General features: G+C 33.2%; 1 protein-coding gene and 1 long non-coding RNA gene across 2 annotated transcripts in view; one reads left to right on the top strand and one right to left on the bottom strand.

The window, feature by feature from the left end:
- LOC127699075 (uncharacterized) overlaps positions 1 to 9,494 on the top strand; it is a 109,498-nt gene extending 100,004 nt beyond the window's left edge. Inside the window, exon 4 of the long non-coding RNA XR_007981065.1 lies at positions 9,275 to 9,494. This is a non-coding gene — a long non-coding RNA (uncharacterized LOC127699075). The remainder of the gene's footprint in view (positions 1 to 9,274) is intronic.
- Positions 1,561 to 10,142, bottom strand: LOC127699001 (CD151 antigen-like). The gene is made up of 8 exons (XM_052202799.1): positions 9,925 to 10,142; positions 9,245 to 9,445; positions 6,985 to 7,059; positions 6,577 to 6,693; positions 6,016 to 6,109; positions 3,757 to 3,893; positions 2,215 to 2,298; positions 1,561 to 2,009 (listed from the first exon to the last, which is right to left on the bottom strand). The coding sequence occupies exons 1-8, from the start codon at positions 9,979 to 9,981 to the stop codon at positions 1,947 to 1,949; spliced, it is 828 nt and encodes a 275-aa protein (XP_052058759.1). The 5' UTR covers positions 9,982 to 10,142; the 3' UTR covers positions 1,561 to 1,946.
- Between the last annotated feature and the right edge of the window lie 11,631 nt (positions 10,143 to 21,773).

Genomic DNA, 21,773 nt, shown 5'->3' with positions numbered 1-21,773 from the left:
CGTAACGATAGATATTGTAATTTATGTCATTGTAAAGAGATTGGGGATGAATTTCATCACATTTTGCAGTGTAGTTCTTTGACAAACTTTCGAGCACAATATTTGGATACTTTTTTCTTGCACAGAAGTAATATACTAAAGTTTGGAAAACTATTTCAGTTAAAATTAAAAAATAAGTTAAAAAAGCTGTGCAAATTTATCAGGGTTATAACTTTTCAAGCAAGTCTTCCTGGTTAATCACCACTCTTCGCCACTACTGTGTTATTTTGTTTTATTTTATTTTTTCTTCTCATCTTGTCATGTGTGTTATGTTATGTTATAACTTTTGATGAACTTCTTTGTACCATTGTAACTATATGGTGTTTGAGAAATAAAGAATCTTGTGGATGGTTTAGCATAACAAACCATGCATTTACATCCAATTAAATGAACTTAGTTTATAACTTCAAATAGCATTCCCACTGTCGTTCGTGACATATAAAGCTACTAATTTTAAGTTAATATGCATAATTATATTTTTTCAGTATCCTTTGAGAAACGATACGACAAATACATATCTATCATACTCTGATCAAATTGTATTTATCGTTTGTTATTTCATTATCTAGCCCATAAAGGAATTCAACTATAAGTTTGATGTACAGCAGACTAAAGCTTTTCTTGATCAAAGCTAGCCATTACAAATCAAAGGCTTGTCATCTTTATTAAAGTGATACTGTATATGAATCGACATTTGTACTGGAAATGGCATCCGATACCATCAGAAAAAGTCGCATGAAAGACAATACATTTATCCAATCTGCGCGCAATCTGTTTTCCGTTGTCGGGCGTAAAAAGTATCATTGTTCCAGACAGAATTATTTACAGAAATTGACTAGAAAAGTAATAGATAGTTTATATTAATACATCATTCTTGTCCGAAGACATCTAGGTATAATAGTATAGCTTTATCTACTGTCTTAATTAAAATATTTTCAGGAGTGAAGCTGTAATAACGGACCATATAATAGCAATATATTTTACACCAAGATGTCATTAAATGAAATTGGATACCCTGCATTTATCATGCTTTTCAATAACATATGGTCAAATCGCTGAAAGACCCCCTCCTAAATTATTGAAAACTATCATTCTGCATTGACAATAATATCTTGGTGTAAATTAGATACACCCATTCGGGCTAACGCCCTTGAGGTGTATCTAATACTTACTCATTTGCACTGGTCAGTATATTAAGAAGGGACTGAAAATACATCTAACTTGTCTATTAAAAATAAAGATGGGATAATAGAGGGGCCTGATCTGATGGGGGGGGGGGGGGGGTCTCATCACGATTCACGAGTTGATTTTTTTGTCAATCACGATTCACAGAAAATAAATTTCCATGATCACGGATCACGAAAATATAAAAAAAAAATCTGTAGAAAAACGGATCACGATAGCGAAAATGCGCCGATCACGAAGAACGAAAATAACCCATCAGGCCCCTCATAATACACCCTTTAACCATCCGAGGTATAAATTTTCCTAAAAATAAAGGGGTAAATATATAAGAAAAAATCGATAGCATAACATTTATTTAAAAACAATAACTTCTACAAATAAATAAAATAAATATAAATTAAAGTGACAAATGATGAACATTTTTTTCCAGATATATCTTAAATATCCAACAATACTAAGCTCAATGGAAGTTTTTACAAAATGAATAAAATACAATGATCAAGTAGCTGTTGGATATAAGGACTAGAAGCCTAGAATGTGAAAAAGTTTTTTTTTCATTTTCAAAAGTATTTACGCACAAGAGTCCATATTTATATAAAATACGAAGAATGGAATCAAGTCGGATTCTCAAGACGTTGTCAAGATTGTCAGGAAACTTCAAAACATCAAGGTGATCCTCTTCCGACTGGCGTATCGTGGCAAAATTTTTGTGAAGACTAGCTTCAGTAAGAATCCACTTCTCGTATTGATCTATACAGAGACATACTGAAAATCAGTCCAAATAACTGAAAAAGAAGGGAAACAAAAATGAAAATAGACTATATATTTTTTTCTTAATCGCTGTCTATATACTATATTAATACGAAATAGGGTGCTAAAAGTACTAGGAACTGGTAAAAGCAGTATGATTGTATGACATGAAAATAATAAATAATTTAGCATTGATATATGTAATCTTAATTCATTATGATACAGGTGGAATAAACTTACAATGACAACAATAGATGCAACAGCAATTCCTCCAATCATTAATACATGTCCCTGAACATAGTTAACAAGCTCATCATAACAACCCTGTAATGAAAAAGTGAATACAACCAGTAAAAAAATATTATTTATTAACTTTCGGTCTCTCTCAGGACAAGATGATGATGATGGATGGCTGTTTGACGTCCAGCGGCAATTAAATGCATATTCAGACCAAGAACTTGTTTATGTAATATGAATATTAACCCTGCTTTGTACAAGATCAACACGCTGATCCGGATTTTTAAGGTGCTAGTTCACAAGGTAACAGCTCGCAGGAAGAAATGTCACCCTACCCAGACACATCATTCTGCCTCTGATCTGACCATTTTTTGCTCTTACTCCATAATGCCGCGTGCTTAGCGAAGAAGCAACAAATGCCAATTTGAGAAGTAACAAATGCCAATTTTAATGTCTTTGGTTTAACCCAGTTGGGTTCGAACCCACGACCTCTCGCACTCGAGGCGATCACGCTACCACGAGACCACCGAGAAGGTATCTCTCTCGCAATCAAACACACCTATCTCGGTGGCGGAGAACGTAATTTCCCGGTTGCATCAACCCATCCATTAACAATGATATTTACCGATTTTCCATAAACTACACTGCAGCATTAGGGAGAATCGGCCCAGAGTCAGGATAATATGTCCAATATTCATAAATTTTCTGTCAGGTCATTCATGAATCACGAATCCAAGTCTTAATGAATGTTTTTTTATTGAATTTTCAAACACTATATATACTGAGTAAAACTGTCCAAAAATGAAGTTTGCCGATTTGAGTAATTGCTACACAATATTGCATAATATAATGCCGGTAAGTCCTACCATCTCGAAACATCAATGTTCGAAACTCTGAGATTTTTATTCCAAGATATCGCAATAACTAAGTATTGTTTATTTTGTAATTAACTTCAATCTTGAAATAATGGTCGAATATAAATCGTATATATTCTATAGTATTTGGCTCAAATACCAGGCACCATGATGAATATGCGATTGTAGCTATGCAATCTGCAGTTAACATTTCATCATATACACTCACGGTGAAACTATTGCGTTTTTAGATTTGTCTCATTGTGCAAGTAATGTACTTTAGTCAGATTCATATGTATATCATATCAACTTGATTTCGTGTTTTGAAAAACAGTTAACAATCTCACACATACGCGCTTTCTCAAATTACAGTTCGTAACATAATAGCACGCTTGTGTAGTATAGGGATGTTGCAACACTTAACTTCTGTAAAGTAACAGTTTTTATCAATTCGTAATGTTAAACCATTGCTAATCAAAATGTGTGTCTTTCATCGTAGAATATGGATAAACACTTCATATTTTTTACTTTGGAAACAGGATAATGAGCAAGTAGGAAGGGTCTATATTTAATGCCTTTTTTAATACCATGCGCAGTGTAAATATAATTATACCATTTACTCACATACCTAATATGTTTGAATAAATTTAACGTAATTCCACGACAATTCTAAATAGTTTTGTGACAGTACCTTATGATAAAGATGAGGATTAATATTTCCGCTTACTGGAGGTCCATCTATTGGAGTGCCTTCTGTACCATTTAATCCAGTGCAAGCAATTATATCTCCGTCATGACGACAGCAACTATCGGGAACATAGGCTTTCCCTAAAAAAAAGTTGATCTGTACTTTAGTGTTGGCGAACAAAGATTCAAACGAACAATGACACTTTAATATCAGTACTGAGAGTGTCTACGAAGAAAGACATAAATTGCTGTCCTCGTTTATATGCCTTTTGTCCTATTTTTCCCCCCACAAAATTATTACAATAGTTAATCATTTTTTTATGAAAGGATACTGACTTAATTGCATTTCTATCGTTAACGTGGAAGGACATGATAAGTGACTGCAAGTTAAATTTCTGACCTTTATAGACATGAATTTTGAAATATTCATAAAAAATATTTCTTTACCATCTATCTGTGAGACAATCTTGAATCCTGGGGATTAACATCGTTGTTGAAGACTTACTGAATGTCTTACAGATATTCTATGACATTTGTACAGTAAAACTTTTGCATTTCATTTGTTTAATTTGCTGTTCTTTTATCGATTGTTCTCAAAGTAAAATACACAAGGATATATATGTCTAAATAACTGGAAATATGATTCCAAATAGTCTAAAAGGTGTTCAGAAAAAAAACCCAAACATATTCATGGTTTGTCCATTACAACTGTCGTAATGATTCTGACAGAACAGTATTATCTTTGCATATATTTATCACAGGTAAACATATATACGATGGTTGTCCGTACAGTTGGAGGACAATCTCAATAAAATATCATTTACCCGTCCGAAATAAATAAAACAAGTATATAACTAATTTCATGATTTACTGATTAAGTGTACAAAATTTTATTTCAGTACCTGCTTAAATAATCGTATTTTCATCAATGTAAAAATATAAGAAGCTCTCACCCGGAGCACCCAAACAAATATTTCCGACGTTCCGACGTTCGACGACGTCAACATTATAACTTTTCTCAACGTAGTCTCCTTTCAAAGCAACACAGTTTTTACATCTTTTCAACCAGTCATCAAATATTTTCTCAAACTGTTCTGTTTTTGTTGTTAAGATTATGTTCATTACTTCCTGTCTTTGTTCAGGTAAATCGTCGAACCTTTGTCCACGGAGAAAAGATTAGATATGCGGGAATACCGCAAAATCCATTGGCGCTAAGTCAGGGCTATACGGAGGTTGTTTCAGACATTCGAACTCAAGTAAATCAATTTCTAGATGAGTTTTTAGAGAAGTGTGCCCGGTGCATTGTCTTGGTGTAATATCACTGATGTAGTAATGAAACCAGCTTTCATCGGTTGTAATTATTCTGTCTAGAAATCGTATGCCACCACGACCACGAGAAAGTTTTTTAATAAATTGATTCGACAATTCCATCATGGCCGTTTTGTTAACTGTTCTGCTGTAAGAAGTCGCTGTACCCATCTAGCACATACTCGATTCATATTTAAATCATTTGCAAAAATGTGGTGCGCTGTAGTCTTAGAAATGTCACATTTTGTCTGCAACTTCGCAAACTGTTAGTCGCCGGTCAACGTTGATAACGTTCAGAACTTCATCTTTTATCGCATCTGATTTCCTGAAAGATGGCCTACCTTCCCGCTCTTCGTCTTCCAAATTGTATCTACCGTCCCCAAACCTTTTGTGCCACTTGAATTCCAATAACCGACTAACTTTGCTATGTTTCTCAGACTGTTTTAAGAATTTGTGTGTTTCTGTTGGCGTCTTTCCGATGTCTACATAAAGCTTTATAACCATCCGCTGCTCCACCTTTTCCGTAAATGTCCTTTTTTTCAGTGAAGCCGATTCTGAATTCAATGCTTCAAATCGAGATTTCTCCGCCATTTCGAAATTTTGACCATTCAAATTTAGCAGGTGTAACGGCAAGACTATTGTCAACGTCACAATGTATGTTTCGTGTATTTTTTGGCGGATTTTGAAATTTAAAATAACAAAAATATGAAAACACCAGCCTGCATGTAATGTGATATTTTCACCATGCTCCGGGTCCCTATTGCTTATATTTATATAAAGTAAGTGTCATTATTTCGTATTTAAAATTGGACAACTATTGATATAACCGAACTAGGATATAGTTCAGAATTACTAATATGCAAAAAGAATTTACAAGAAATGCTATTTTTACGCAGACTTCAGCTTGTCCACGAACTTTACGGACAACCCTCGTATGTACGATTTGTTTACTTACTGTTGTTTCCCCTTTTGAACCATTGAGAGTTCGTTTTGTATATCGCCCATGAATCTGTCGAATTGATTCCTCCATGTACTCCACAACACTCCAACTGTCAGATCAAATTAATGGAAAAGGTTGTTAAAGATTTTATGACACAATCGTAATTTTAATTAGTTTTGAGCACACTTGAAACAGAACAGATAAACTTTTCATTTTAAAATAGGGGCATGTCAATGCTGCTCTGTGTCTACCCATTACAACAGCACAGCAGACAGTTTTTTATATGATAAGAAGTGAATTTAAATGTATGTAATTTCGTAAAGCCTGTGTTCGCATCTTATAATCTTTGTTTTTCATATGTTTTCATGTCACTAAAAAATAACAAAATTGCTTGATAACATGTCTGAATACTACTGAATATATGAACAATAGTATATGAACATGGACCTTGTGTTGACTTATAGATGTCTTTTGTTTAATTTTTGTGTCTTCAGGTTTGCTCTCTCAATGATTTACACCCAACATCTTTCTTTTTTTTCATATATAAAATTTTCCAATAGATAATCAGTGTCTTACATTCTTCTGCATTAGATCCCATACTTCTGTTACCATTCTATTTTCAGAATGATCCAAGTTTACGCCATATTTGTTTATCAAAGCAGTCTTCATAGAGTTCTGAATTTTACCAGACATCTGAAATAAAACGTTTATTTTTTCACGTATTGTTAATTTTCTTATGCTATATTTACCAAATCATAAATATACGGAAAAAAGAAATTGAATTTTACAATAGCCATCTATTTGTTTCAGTTAATTGTTTACATAATTTTTCATACTGATGATATATATGTTTAATGTGACTTAAGACACCGTGGAGAATGTATGTGGAAAAGGTTTAAAAACTTTACCAAATCTTTACCTGTCCAAATTATATATAAGAGAAAAGGATTCGAACGAATGTCTTAAAAACTTGATAAAATATACCTGTCCAACGAAAACGAATAATAGGATTGCTGTGACTAGTAATATTACAAGAATGATCGCCATGAGAACTGTATACTGAAAATACAAAAAAATACAATATTTTCTTTTAAAGTAATAAAGTATCATTGAACAAATGAAAACAACTTTTAAAATCATGACTATTCACATTTTGTTTTTCTGGATTTTTAATGTGTGTATTTTGTCATGTTGTAAAAATGCGTGAAATTGTGAATTTTAGCATTTTCTTCTTTTTATGTCGTGTTTGGTATCAAAAGTCATTATTTCTTATGAGTAATTAAGTTTCAATATTTATATTACGCAAGAAGTGCATTTTGTTCGGGAAACAAGATTTTAAACTATTTTTCAAATAATTTTAGAAGAAACATCCATAAGTCGTGTAAGCGTTACTAGGAAAAATTTATTGATTAAGATTAAGATTATGTCGTGAGAATACTTTTTGACAACAATGGTCATCAATGTAATTTATTTGTCAACACCCAAACTGTATATAGAGTGAATAATGTCAATTAACACAAAGTCTTAATTTAATCTGCTTTTGATATTTTTAATTGTTTGAAAACTATTTGTTTATAAGTACCCTTTTCTATTTTCATTGGTCAAAAACGTTTCTATGATCATGTTTTATAAAGGTTAATTTTTGAAAAGAAAAGTAGAGAGAGCCATGTGATGCACCGATTGGCCCCGCTCTCGATCTGCGAGTAGCGGCGGGTTAATGTATGTTGCCAGTATTACTGTTTTGTAAATATGTTTTATGAACTGACTGTATGTTGGATAGAAAAAAAAAGTATGTGAACGTTCATGTATCCAGTCTCGTGTATTGATATACATCAATTTCTCGATATGGAACCTAGGTCATCTGCAATTGGACTATAAGTTTTTAGATTGTAAAACACTGTTATTCATCTCCGACGGACTATAGAGTTAACATAACGAAACACACCAATAAGACAACCACATTGTATAATCAACTATTTTATTACACCAAACAAGGATTTTCTAAACACGCCAATTTGATAGACCAGACAGGTAGTCTGGTATTTGATGGTTGCAGAAAAACCCCTATGGGGGTCTGTAGATGTTCGCTTTCTTTCCTGATGTCTGCCATACTAATAATAATGATGATAATATCGTGGATAATTGGTAATCAGATATATAGTTGACAATCGTACCACCTCTTCAATTTTTTAACAAACACAGATTCTTTATTCCCAGGCTTAGATTGCCTTAATCAGACTTTGGGCAATTTTGATATGTACGGTTTTCAATGGTCTTCAACTTCGTTTTTAATTTCACTGTCTTACTATTTTGGTTCGAGCGCCCCTGGTGAGTCTGTTGTAGACGAAACACCCGTCTGAAGTATCAAATTTATCTAATGCATTTCGTACATGGGAATTGGATATGATAGCCGACAAACTTTAACTGTATACACCATTTGAGAAAAGTAAAATTAATTATGAATTCCATGACTTCGTACAGTATTTGTTGCTTCAGTTTAATGCTAACGAAATTGGTATAAAACATACAATATAACATATGTATTAGCTGGTGATAGTGACTTACCATTGAAATAAACGTATGATACCAATTTAATAATTTATAAACTTAAAATTTACAGTCAAATTCTATAATACTAGTTCCTGTACCGAGGCACGTGTGTGTTGGCGGATAACACGGATCCTATCGGTCCACTGGCAGAGATATCAACACAGAGATAGGAAAATAAATTCACACATTTTATGGAATTAGGCACCGATAGATCATTTTTGGCAAGAGAGAGTGTATTTTCTCTCGAGACAAACATTTTTCTTTATTTAAGTATAAAAAAACAACACTTGTTATTTCAATACCAAACATAAACCGTATTTTTCAACGCAATGGCAATGTTGATTTAAACCCCTTATTTCCATTTGACACTATTTTTCACTTCCCTTCTGAAACAATTTTTGTCAAGAAATTTAGAATCAAACTTTCTATTTGAAAACATGCCTCCACCACCACTCCCACCCCGGACACACACACACACACACACAAAAGATGAACGGTCGATACCTTACCTTTGAATAAATGGAACACACATAATCTTATAAGCCGTATGAGGATAGTAATATTAAAAAAAAATAGAAAAAAAAAGCAACCCAATAAATTGAATTTGCAAAAAACAAGGGGTAAAGTTTTGTTCTATACAGCTGTTTGGTTGCAACCCTCCCCTGTTCCATGCAAAAAAATCGGTTTCACTTACAATGACCAAGACACATTTCTTTTCTTTCAGAGATCCACAGACACCACAGAGTGAAATGATGGCGATGGCAGTTCCTCCGGCAATAGCTATGTAGGCAGCTACATGATACAGTTCATCACCTAGGACAGCAGATAACTGGTGTGCTCCATAATCGGAGGCTATGATATATATTCCCATAGACAAACTAGATACACCAGCGATCTAAATGGATTTCAAATTATTATGGAATAAAAATTATTCTTTAAACAAAGTGATATTTACACATTCATAAAAAAGTATCATCCAATGAAATAAGGGATACAATGTTATTTGTCTATTTTTTATCTCATAAACAAGGCCGTTGGGTTTCTCCTTTGAATTGTTTCATTTTGTAATGTCGGGGCCTTTAATAGCTGACTATAAGATATGGGTTTGCTCATTGTTGAAGACCTGTAATTGCTTACACCCATGTCATTTAGACTCCGTGTGGTGGAGAGTTGTCTCCACATCTACTTATTATATATTATATTGTTTAAAAACAGACAAGAGTAAAAGAGCAAAACAGAACATATTAGACATATTTATCAACAAAACTTTTTTGTTATCCCTTATTTTTCCTTTGTCTTTTAGGAACGTCAAGAAGTGAGAATAATTAAATGAGCAAGTGAAATCAACAATCCAATCTAATAAAATATACTTACAAATATCAGAAAATGAAAAACTGCGGCACAGCATTTAATATTCCCTTTCGTTCCCATAGTTTAGAAATATGTCGGAAACTGTAAGAAAAATAAAATTAAACAGAAATTATAAATAGATCTGCAAAGCATTTTTAATATTTCCGAACCGGAGGTTCCAATTTTAAAATATGTCCATGACTAGAAGAAAATCAACTTGTACCTTCACTCCAGAACATTATTTTGCATGTTGTTCATTATTAAAATATTCACATAGAACATGGATACCAATAAAAAAAAATAAAAATATATAAAGAATATATAAAATTATACACTTACCTCCGTTTATCTAATAGCGTATATTTTTACATACACAGAGTAACAGGAAGTTGTTCAATCTGTTGCCTTGAGCGACACAAATCATACTTCAATGATGTCAATAACGGTTCTTGTGAAGGAACTGTGTGACACGATAAAGCATTTACTTTAAAACAATATTTGAGAAAATTTTATTCATGTTAAATGAAGAAAAATATTTTTCGAACGCCTCAAATATAGATATAAAAAATCTCGGCTTATTTTTGAGCATGCGTTTGCGGTTCGAATTAAGCCCTAGTGAAAAAATGTGTCATTGGAAATTATCCAAGTTTACTAAATTAACCAAAACTTACATTTTAAATACAACACCTGATTAAGTGATCGCACAAGATTTTCCACATGCATGATCGATAAGAAAATTGCACTTTATATGTGATTTTGACATAGTCGATTGAACATCATGGGAAAAGACGATGTTTTGTCCCGCCTTTTTTACTCGACCAATCGTTCTTTTAGTTACAGAATACAACAATTTTAAGTTACCAGCATACATTTTAGATATTTATTGGTTTTTAAAATTCACCAATTTACCAACAAACGGAATTTCATGATTTTTATTTATTTTTTTTTTAGAAGAGAAAAATGAGACAATTTATGTTGTTCCCTTTAAAAATATTACCCCTCACCACTGGATTTTGATCAGTTATTACTAAGTATTGGATAAGAAGACATTTGCTTGGTTTCAGTCCCTGTTTTTTTTTTAAATATAAGTGTTTTCTCTGTGTATTAGTCTCAAGGTGAGTATATTAGATCACATTACGAATAATAACTCAAATCTTTTTTTTTTCTCTCTTTTTTAAACAAATCAAATCAAATCAAATATTTTATTATAGTCTCACCTCTCTACATGTACAATACAAACATGAATACAATATCTATAGCATGTTTTAATTAAAAGTACAAAACAATCTTAAAAACATTCGAGAGCCACTCTCAAAAGAGTTATGAGAGACTTTTACATAAAAATGGACAAATTGATAAAAATAAAAAACACTTTTTTTTTTATCTATATAAAACATTCTTCCTTTGAATTAAAATATCATGGCAGATTTTGGCAGAATAAAAGCACAAATTTTCATTTGTAAATAAGAATATAATAAATTTTTCATTATCAATTAAGTCTAAAAACCGCTATTAAAAGTAACTGTTCTAGTAAAAAGCTCTTGTCTTGCATGTGAATATAAAGGGCATTTGAGTAAAACATATTTCTCATCTTCAATGAGTTTCTGTTGCATACATGAGTCATTAAAACAAAATATATTTTCACATAAAACCCCTTCATATCTGCCTGTTTCAATTCTAATTGGCGCCACACCACATCGAAATTTAGCAAAGGCGCTTTTATATTTTCCTGGCATATGAACACTTAAATAATTTTCTTTATGATATTCTTGTTTAAACAACCTATAGGTACGCAGTTTACTGCGATCATTTGTGTTTAAATCATGAGACCATTTTCTCTTGTACATATCAAAAACATTATTCTCAATATTTTTAATATCATTTTTATTAAAAGTACAGTTTATATTAGATTTAACAACGGTAAATTAAGATAGACGTAGGATATCCTTGTCTTATTCCAATACGTAAGGTAAACAGTAATGTCTGACCATGTTTATTTACCTCGATCGATCCATTGGCGGATGGGGGGTGGGGGTCCGGAACTCCCTCTTTTGCTTCGTTTTTTTCTCATTTCTCATTTAATTCGGTTTGGGGGTTGGACCCCCTCCCCTTTGTAAAATGGTTAGATCCGGGCCTGCGATCAACCTGTTGGTGAAACGATACTATTTACCTCGGGTTCCATTTGTTTGTTACATTAAAAAGTTGCTGACTTAACTGCTTTGCATGTTATTGGAAATACAGTTAAATAATAGATGTCACATTTGTCTATGCTTTTAAGTTGCGATTGTACAAAATACGGCAAAAATCATCTCGGAGTCGCTATTTACACAAAACAAAATATCTATAAAGACCATGCATCATGCATTTTGTCAATTATATGCAGTGGAGATTAAAGGATTTTTGATAGATATTTTTAGTAAACAAAGAAATCGATTTTACACAGCTATGTGATTTTTTCACTTCTCGTAAAGATTCCGGTAAAATATTTGGACACTCTGTTTTCCAAAGTATCTATATAGAGATATAAACTGTTCTCAATAATTAAAATCATGTATGTTTGAACACAATGTAATGCTCCAGAGTAAAAGTCTACATTTGTTGTATTTCACTCACGCAAACGTAACAAAAACTTCCTTCGACTATCTTTGAGCCCAGGCTCTTAACGAGAGAATTGATTCCTTTTCAATTCATTTGTTCCTTTTAAGCCAATCTTTGCAAATGTATTATAAGTGGTTGTTATCATTCCGCATTAATGATGTAATTTAATCAAATTTGGCAAATAAGATTGTGTTTTAAGTATACTAACAACCTATACATTTTCCATCATTCCCTGAAGACTTTCTGAACATGTGGAACATTTCTGGCAAGTTTGGTATTAATTAATTCAGTCGTTCTTTGGAATCTTTATGATTAGTTCTTGAAATTGATGAGTGAAATGTAATTCCCCTAAATGATTTCAATGTTAACTTTGATTAGCTAGAGGTATAGGGGAGGGTTGAGATCTCACAAAACATGTTTAACCCCGCCGCATTTTTGCGCCTGTCCCAAGTCAGGAACCTCTGGCCTTTGTTAGTCTTGTATGTTTTTTTTTTTATTTTGGTTCATCTATATGTTTTGGAGTTTAGTGGGACGTCCATTTTCTCTGAACTAGTACACATTTTTGTTTAGGGGCCAGCTGAAGCCTGCCTCCGGGATGCGGGATTTTCTTGCTGTGTTGAAGACCCATTGGTGGCCTTGGGCTGTTTCTGCTCTTTGGTCGGGTTGTTGTCTCTCTGACACATTCCCCGTTTCCATTCTCAATTTTATTTGACCTGAGCTGTAGACCATCTTAAATTAGCGATCGGCACCCAAGTAAGACCACTTACCAACAACCTTTAAATGAACATTTCAAACAAGTATGGTTTTAATTGTATCAATGGTTCTACAGATATCTGCGAAAATTAGACCCCTTCAAGTCATATAAGACTTTGCATCGGGATTAAAGTAACACTTGATATAAAACTTTGAGGGAACATTTCTGCATGGCTTGATTTGATAAAACTTTAAAAACAGCAAAATGTAGTATCCCATGTGGTTCCAATGTTAACATTGACATCCGCTGGCATGTATCTTTAATTTCCTATTAGCATCAAAGTAGCAACACTTGCTAAGGATCTTCACAGCATTATATATGTCAAGTTGGTTTCAGTAGGTCAACCAATCAGAAATTACAAAAGGCCACGACGGCCTAATTTAAAAACGAATCGGCACAAAAGTAAAAACTTGATAAGGAACGTCTCTCTCAAATTTGGTTTCATTCTGTGTAGTGGTTTTCAAGAAGATCGAAATATGAAAAGTTAACAGATGGATGACAGACGCGAAACGATGCACTTTACTTTGACCAAGGTTAGTTTGAAAATCAACAAAGTGTTGTAATCAAGTTCTTTTCTCAAATGTACTTGTCTTTTACCTTTCTATGAAAATTAGCCACAGTATGAAGACTTGCCTATCTGATTGGAACGTGATAATTTAAAAAAAAGCTATATGCTTGATACTGTGGTTAATTAAGAGAAAAGCCAGAGGAGCAAGATTTTCAAAATGGTTCGAAATGTTTGCAGATACTCTGTTTACCATTCGATATGTGCAACGAAGCTGGTTTGTAGTCATTTATTTGTTGTAATTCTTTGGCTGCAAATAATGCCCCAGACAGTACTCCTCAAGTAGTCAATTTCTCATCGCTTTAAATTTTCCAGGTGGCTTTACTTTTAATTGAAGTAACGGTAGAGAGATATTTAAAATTCTTTCCTTTTGCATGATTCAGACTATTTAAATGAATGATATTGGTATGTTTTATTGACTTTTAACATTAATAACTCATAATTTAGTCTTTAGAGGTTATAATATTGCATACTTCAGATATATATAAAATGATTAGTTTAATTATTAATACATTTATTAATCAAGATTTTTTTCTCTCAATACGTATGAATTTTACAGGTAAATAAAATTACAATTAAGTGACTAAATTACAGACGCCTTTTTATCCATTACCTGACCAAGTATTCCGAGTGTTAAAATTTAGTTACTAAAACAATTGCCCCCATAAAATGTATACAAAACTGGGGGAAGGGTAAACTAGAGGCTGTAAAGAGCTTGTGTCACACACCTAGGTGTATGTGCATTCTCAACAATGGACACTCTCCAACATTGTAGACTAGAATAAAGTTCATGACAACATTTTTTTTTGTTCTTGTATTGCTTTTGGTTTACAGTTTCTCTCTATCATCTTTAGTTTTTGCCCAAAACATAGAATTTCTAAGGAAAAGGGGGAAAAATCGTCATGTAATGCAATGGCAATCATTTCTATCAAGATATAAAATTGGAGGACGTGGTTTGATTGCCAATAAGACAATTCTCCACCAGAGACCAGATGACATAGAAGTTAACTATAGGTCACCGGACGGCCTTCAACAATGAGCAAAACCCATGTAGAGGTTATGATATTGCATACATCAGGTATCAAGAGTCTACTAACGATTTGGGCAAAATTTGACTTAATAGTAGATCTTGTATTGGTGATCATTTTTTATTTTTTAAAATGTCTATCTTTTAGTTTTCAAAATAAAATGCACACTCATAAAAATGGTAAAAATTATCATTAACGAGCAAGAACTCCAATGAGGAGTCGGGCATGTTGACTTATTAGTAGATCTTATCTTGCTGATAATTTTTGCTATTTTAAAAGTGTCTATCTATTATAGTTTTCAAGATAAGATGAAGAAAACTAACTAGCGTCTTTAAAGAGCCCGTGTCGCTCAATTTTGTCTATGTGAATCTTCAGGGGCGGATCCAGCCATTTTAAAAGGGGGGGGGGTTCCAACCCAGGATAAGGGGGGGGGTTCCAACTATAGGTCCCCATTCAGATGCATTGATCGTCAAGAAAAAAGTTCAACCCCCGGAACCCCCCCCCCCCCCTCTGGATCCGACACTGGCATGACAAAAATATTTTTTTGTTGATCTTGTATTGATGATTTTTTGTTTTTTTTGTTTACAGTTTCTATCTATCTTCTTTAGTTTTTGCCCAAAACACAATAGAGGGTAATAAAAATTGTCTTTTATTTAGTAGACTGTTTATAAACTTCTTTAGCAAAATTTGACTTGTAAGTAGATCTTTTATAGCTGATATTTTATTTCTGTTTAAAGAGTCTGTCTATTATAGTTTTCACGATAATAGGCAAAACACTAAAAATTGGTGAAAACCGTCAATACAGAGCAGTAACTCCAATAACAAGCAGAAGAAGAAGAATTCGGCTATGTTTACTTATTTGTAGATCTGGTTGATCATTTTTGCTTTTAAAGTTTCTACCTTTCAAGACTGGGCAAAAGCGCCAAAAATTGTGAAAACCCGTCATTAAAGGACAATAACTCCCAATAACAAGTGGACTGAAGAATGCAGCCATGTTGGCTTATTTGTATATCTTGTCTTGCTGATTACTTTTGCTATTTAAATTTTCTCACTATATCTATTATTATTGTTAAGATAATAGGCAAATAAGAAAAAAAATGGTACAAATCATCATTCAAGGGGAATAACTCATATAAAAAGTCGTCTGACAGTTTTTACGTGAATAGACCATAGGTAGAGCTCAACATTCTGAGCATTTCTGCCATTCAGATTGTCTTTATTTATAGCGGCTTTCAAAATAGACAAAACTTACATTTTACCCCTATGTTCAATTTTTAGCCCTGCATGTTGGCCATCTTGGTTAGCAGGCGGAGTCATCGGACACATTTTTTTTAAACTAGATAATGATTGTGGTCAAGTTTGGTTAAATTTGGCCCAGTCAATTCAGAGGAGGAGATTTTTGTAAAAGTTAAAAGACTGAGCCAAGTGATGAGAAAAGCTCACTTGGCCTTTCACCCAGGTGAGCTAAAAATGGATAAAAATCGTCTTTCAGGAGCAATTACTCCAATGAGTCAACTTACGATTTCGGCCTAAAACTTCATAATAGTTCACGTCTTGCTGATCATGTTTACTTATTTAATCCTGTGGACCAGGTGAGCTAACAAGAGGCTCTACAAAGCCTGTGTCGCTCACCTAGGTCAATACGCATCTTCTACAATGGACACTCCAACATTGTGGACTAGAATAGAATTTACAACAAAATTATCTTTTTTGTTGATCTTTTATTGCTTATTATTTTTCCCTTTACAGTTTCTCTCAATCTTCTTTAGTTTTTGCCCAAAACAAAATAAAAAAGGTTAAAAAAAATCATCATACCAATGATTTCGGCAAAACTTTACTTTGTAGATCTTGTCTTGCTGATCATCTTTGATATTTAAAGTGGCCATCGTTCTTAATTTTCAAGATAATAGGCAAAAACACAAAAAAATGGTAAATATCATCATTAAAGTACAAGAGCTCCAAACTAGAGGCTCTAGAGAGCCTGTGTTGCTCACCTGCTTCAACAATGACCACTTTTTAGTAAAAATCAGCATTAAAGGGCAACAACTCTTTTTAAAGTTTCTATTTATCTATTATAGTTTTCAAGATAAAAGGCAAAAAATGTAAAAAAATATCATTATAGGGCAATCACTCCAAAACGAATCAACTGAAGATTTCGGCCATTAGGATCATTTGTAGATCTTGTCTTGCTGATCATTCGTGCTATTTAAAGTTTCTATCCATCTAGAACAGTTTTCAAGATAATAGGCAATAATGGGAAAAATCGTCATTTAAGGGTAATAACTTCAATAAGGAGTCGACTAACGATTTTGGTAATGTTGACTTATTTCATATCTGCCAACATTTCAAAATGCCCATGGGGGTTTTATGTGCAAGATGGCTCTCATAGTCCTACAAAACCTTTAAATGGGCCTTCAAATTTATTTTAATGTTGTTTATTTGCTTCTTCATACTTTTACAATCCTATACCCATGGTAAAATTGATTGTTTTGTATTAAATTTTGGACAAAATTGCTCTTTCAAAATATCCATTGGGAGCCTCCATGGGGGAAAATCCCCTTCAAATAGTGACAGTTGGCAGGTATGACTTATTTGTAGATCTTGTCGTGTTGATCATTTTTGCTTAGAATTGTTTCTACCCATGTATTATGGTTTTTAAGATATTAGGCAAAAACGCAAAAAAATGGTAAAAATCGTCATTAAAGGGCAATAACTCTAATAAGGAGTCGTCTGACGATTTTGGTCATGTTAGCTTATTTGTAGATCTTGTCTTGCTGGTCATTTTTGCTTTTAAAGTTTCTCTCCATCTATTATAGTTTTCAAAATAAAAGGCAAACATTGTAAAATTCGTCATTTAAGGGCAATTACTCCTATAAGTTGTGCGTCTGACAGTTTGACTTAAATAGACAAAATTCTGTCAATTTTTGCCAGTCAGAACTTCTATATGTATAGCGGTTTTCAAAATAATAAGCAAAACTTGCATTTTACCTCTATGTTCTATTTTTAGCCATGTCGGCTATCTTGGTTGGCAGGCCGGGTAATCGGACACAAATTTTCAAACTAGATACCAAAATGATGATTGTGGCCAAGCATGGTTAAAATTAGTCCAGTTGTTTCTGAGAGGATTTTGTAAAAGTTAACAGACGACAACGGATGCAAAGTGATAAGAAAAGCTCAGTTGGCCTTATGGCCAGGTGAGCTAAAAAAAGGAGTCGACTGATGATTTTGGCATTGTTGACTAATCTAAAGATCTAGTTTTGCTGATCATTTTCGCTATTTAAAGTGTCTATCTTTTATAGTTTTCTAGATAATAGACTAGAGTGCACACGCTGAAATGTCTCGTCTGCTTAACTGACCATTGATTTTATGTTGAAAGTCTTAAAACATAAAGGTTTTACTACAAGTATCACATAAACTTAACATTTTTAACGATCCATGACAATGAGGACAAGGTCAGAAAAAATTCCTTCACATACATATACACCTTACAATTATTCCATACACCAAATATAGTTTACCTATTACTTGTGGTAATTGAAAAACAGACCAAAACACAAAAAACTTGACATCAACCAATGAACCATGAAAATGAGGTCAAGGTCAGATGAAACCTGCCTAGCAGATATGTACACCTTGTGATTATTCCATACACCAAATATTGCTGACCTATTGCTTATAGTACTTGAAAAGCAGATCAAAACACCAAAATTTAACATTGACCAATGAACTATCAAAATGAGGCCAAGGTCAGATGAAACCTGCCAGTTTGACACGTACCTCTTACAATCATCCCATACACCAAATATAGTCGATCTGCGCTGCTCATAGTATCTGAGAAACAGTCATAATCACGTAACTATAACCATGATCACTGATCCATGAAATGAGGTCAAGGTCAGTTGAACTGTCTAACGGACATGTAGATGTTGCAGGAAACCCATATACCAAATATAGTTATCATATTACTCACAAGTGAAAAATTCACATGAAAATGAGGTCAAGGACAGTGGACATATGACAGACGGAAACTTCATAACATAAGGTACCTGCATACAAGTTATGAAGAATCCCGGTCTTCTACTTCCTGAAATATAAAGCATTATACAAATAGTTTACGCTGCCACCAGATAGTAATACCTATGTCTAACATAATGCAACTTTCATCACAGGCGAGACAAAAACTCTAATGGGAAAAAATCATCATTAAAGAGCAATAACACCAATAAGGAGTCAACTGACAATTTCGCCTATTTGACTTATGTGTAGATCTCGTCTTGCTGATCATTTATGTTTTTTTTTATTGAGTTTCTATCCATCTATTATAATTTTTATGATATAAGGCAAAAACGTGAAAAAATGGTTAAAATGGTTAATATCTTCATGAAAGGGCAAAAACAGGAATAAGGAGTCGTTTGACTTTCTCAATAGTAGATCTAGTCTTGCTGATCATTTTTGCCATTTAAGGTTCCTCTTTATCTATTGTAGTTTTAAAGATATTGGGTAAAAATCACCATTTAAGGGAAATAACTCGGTAAGTAGTTGTCCACCAGTTATTACTTAAATAGACAATATGTAGATCTGAACACTGTAAACATTTTTGTCCATCAGATTTTCTTCATCTATAACGGTTTTCAGGATAACGGACATAACTTGCATTTTATTCGTTTTTTTCTAAGCCATGGTGGCCATGTTCGTTGACAGATGGGTCATTGGACACATTTTTGTCGAGCCGTGACTTTTGTTGCAAAAGCTAGACATAGCGATCCTACATTCCCTTATCATCGTCCACAAATATTCACTCTGTGGTTAAAGTTTTTGAAATTTCAATAACTTTCTTAAACTATCCTGGATTTCTACCAAACTTTGTTTTATGCTTGTTTATGACCATAAGATAGTATCCAGAAGTAAATTTTGTAAAAATAATAAGCATTGTGTATAAGTTTCATAACATCTGGTTGAGGCAAACTTAAGTTAGAGAACGGAAACTAAAAATTTTGCAATGTTTCCATTTATAATGGGGCACCAAAATTCAAACTTGATCTGTGTTTTGTGGTAATAAGCATTGTGTACAAGTTTCATAACATTTGGTTGAGGCAAACTTAAGTTAAAGAACAGAAACTAAAAATTTTGTAATTTTTCCATTGATAAAATGGCATAACTCTAGAACGGTTAGAGTGACGCTACCAAAATTCAAACTTGATCTTTATTTTGTGGTAATAAGCATTGTGTTTAAGTTTCATAATATTTGGTTGAGACAAACTTAAGTTGAAGAACGGAAACTAAAAATTTTGCAATTTTTCCATTTATAAAGGGCATAACTCTAGAACGGTTAAAGTGACGCCACTAAAATTCAAACTTGATGTGTGTTTTGTGGTAATAAGCATTGTGTTTAAGTTTCAAAACATTTGGTTGAGGCAAACTTAAGTTCGAGAAAGGAAACTAAAATGTTTGTAATTTTTCCATTTATAAAGGGGCAGAACTCTAGAACAGTCAGAGGGACTCTACCAAAATTTAAACTTGATCTGTATTTTGTGGTAAAAAGCATTGTGTATAAGTTTCATAACATTTGGTTGAGGCAAACTCAATTTAGAGAACGGAAACCAATTTTGGGACGTACGTACGTACAGACGGACAAGGGTAAAACTTAATTCCCCCTCCGCTACGGCGGGGGCATAAGAAATAAATGGGGAATGTGTCCATGGGACATGGATGATGCCCCCGCTTGCATATCATATAAAGTTATAAAGGGACATAACTCAAGAACGGTTAAAGTGACGCTACCAAAAATTTGTACTTGATCTAAGTTTTGTGGTAATAAGTATTGTGTATAAGTTTCATAAAATTTGGTTGAGACAAACTTAAGTTAGAGAACGGAAAGGAAAATTTCAGCAATTTTTCCATTTGTAAAGGGGCATAACTCTAGAACAGTAAAAGTGACTACCCCAAAATTCAAACTTGGATCTGTATTTTGTGATAATAAGCATTTTGTACAAGTTTCATAACATTTGGTTGAGGCAAACTGAAGTTAGAGAAAGGAAACTAACTTTGGGACGCACGGACGGACGTACAAGGGTAAAACTTAATGCCCCCTCCGCTACGGCGGGGGCATAAAAAAATCCTGTTTATCCGTATTTTACCTATAACTGGACTTAGTTTTTCTGCCAGTTAACATAACATTAACTCTGTGGTTTAAGTTTTAAAAATTTTAATAACTTTCTTAAACTATCCTGGATTTGTACCAAACTTGGACAGAAGCTTGTTCATGATCAAAAGCTAGTATCTAGAAGGAAATTTTGTAAAAACTTATTTCCTGTTTTTCAGTATATTACTTATAAATGGACTTAGTTTTTCTTCCTGTTAACATTACATACAGTCTGCAGTTAAAAGTTTTTAAAAAATTTATTAGATTCATAAACCATCCTGGATTTTTACCAAACATTTAAAAATTATCTTCTTTATCATTTGTTCATTCAATAAATTTATGTTTCCTGTATTCATTTTTTACAAGCATAACTTTTTTCATACATTTCAAACATTTTATTTCATTAACTCTAATGTAAATCTATTATGTGCATTCCCCTATCACACTGAAAACATAGACAACAGCAAAAGTAGGCGAGACACTGGGTTCCATGGAACCCTTACGATTTTTAATAAAATGCTCCGCTGGGAGCAGCTTGATACGACCGCAGAGGTCGAACCCTGAACAGTTGGGGCAAGTATGGACACAACATTCAAGCTTGATACAGCTCTGAATTTGGATTGTGATTAAATATTTGACACAGCATAGGTTTCTGACACAGAATGAATGTGGTCTAAGAACTTTAATTTTTTTAATTTACCTATTATGGTCCAATATCCAAAATCTAAATACATAGTAAGATTCAGCATATCAAAGAACCCAAAGAATTCAATTTTTTATGAAATC

This window comes from Mytilus californianus, unplaced genomic scaffold (assembly GCF_021869535.1).
Source record: "Mytilus californianus isolate M0D057914Y unplaced genomic scaffold, xbMytCali1.0.p SCAF_1, whole genome shotgun sequence".
Lineage (NCBI taxonomy): Eukaryota > Metazoa > Mollusca > Bivalvia > Mytilida > Mytilidae > Mytilus > Mytilus californianus.
This window is presented reverse-complemented; position numbering and strand designations above follow the sequence as displayed.

Coding starts and splice junctions, on each gene's coding strand:
- LOC127699001 (XM_052202799.1), bottom strand. CDS start 9,981: ATGGGAACGAAAGGGAATATTAAATGCTGTGCCGCAGTTTTTCATTTT. Junction 6,694..6,984: donor TATTCGTTTTCGTTGGACAG/GTATATTTTATC, acceptor GTTTTATTTCAG/ATGTCTGGTAAAATTCAGAA. Junction 2,010..2,214: donor TTGCATCTATTGTTGTCATT/GTAAGTTTATTC, acceptor CTTCTTTTTCAG/TTATTTGGACTGATTTTCAG.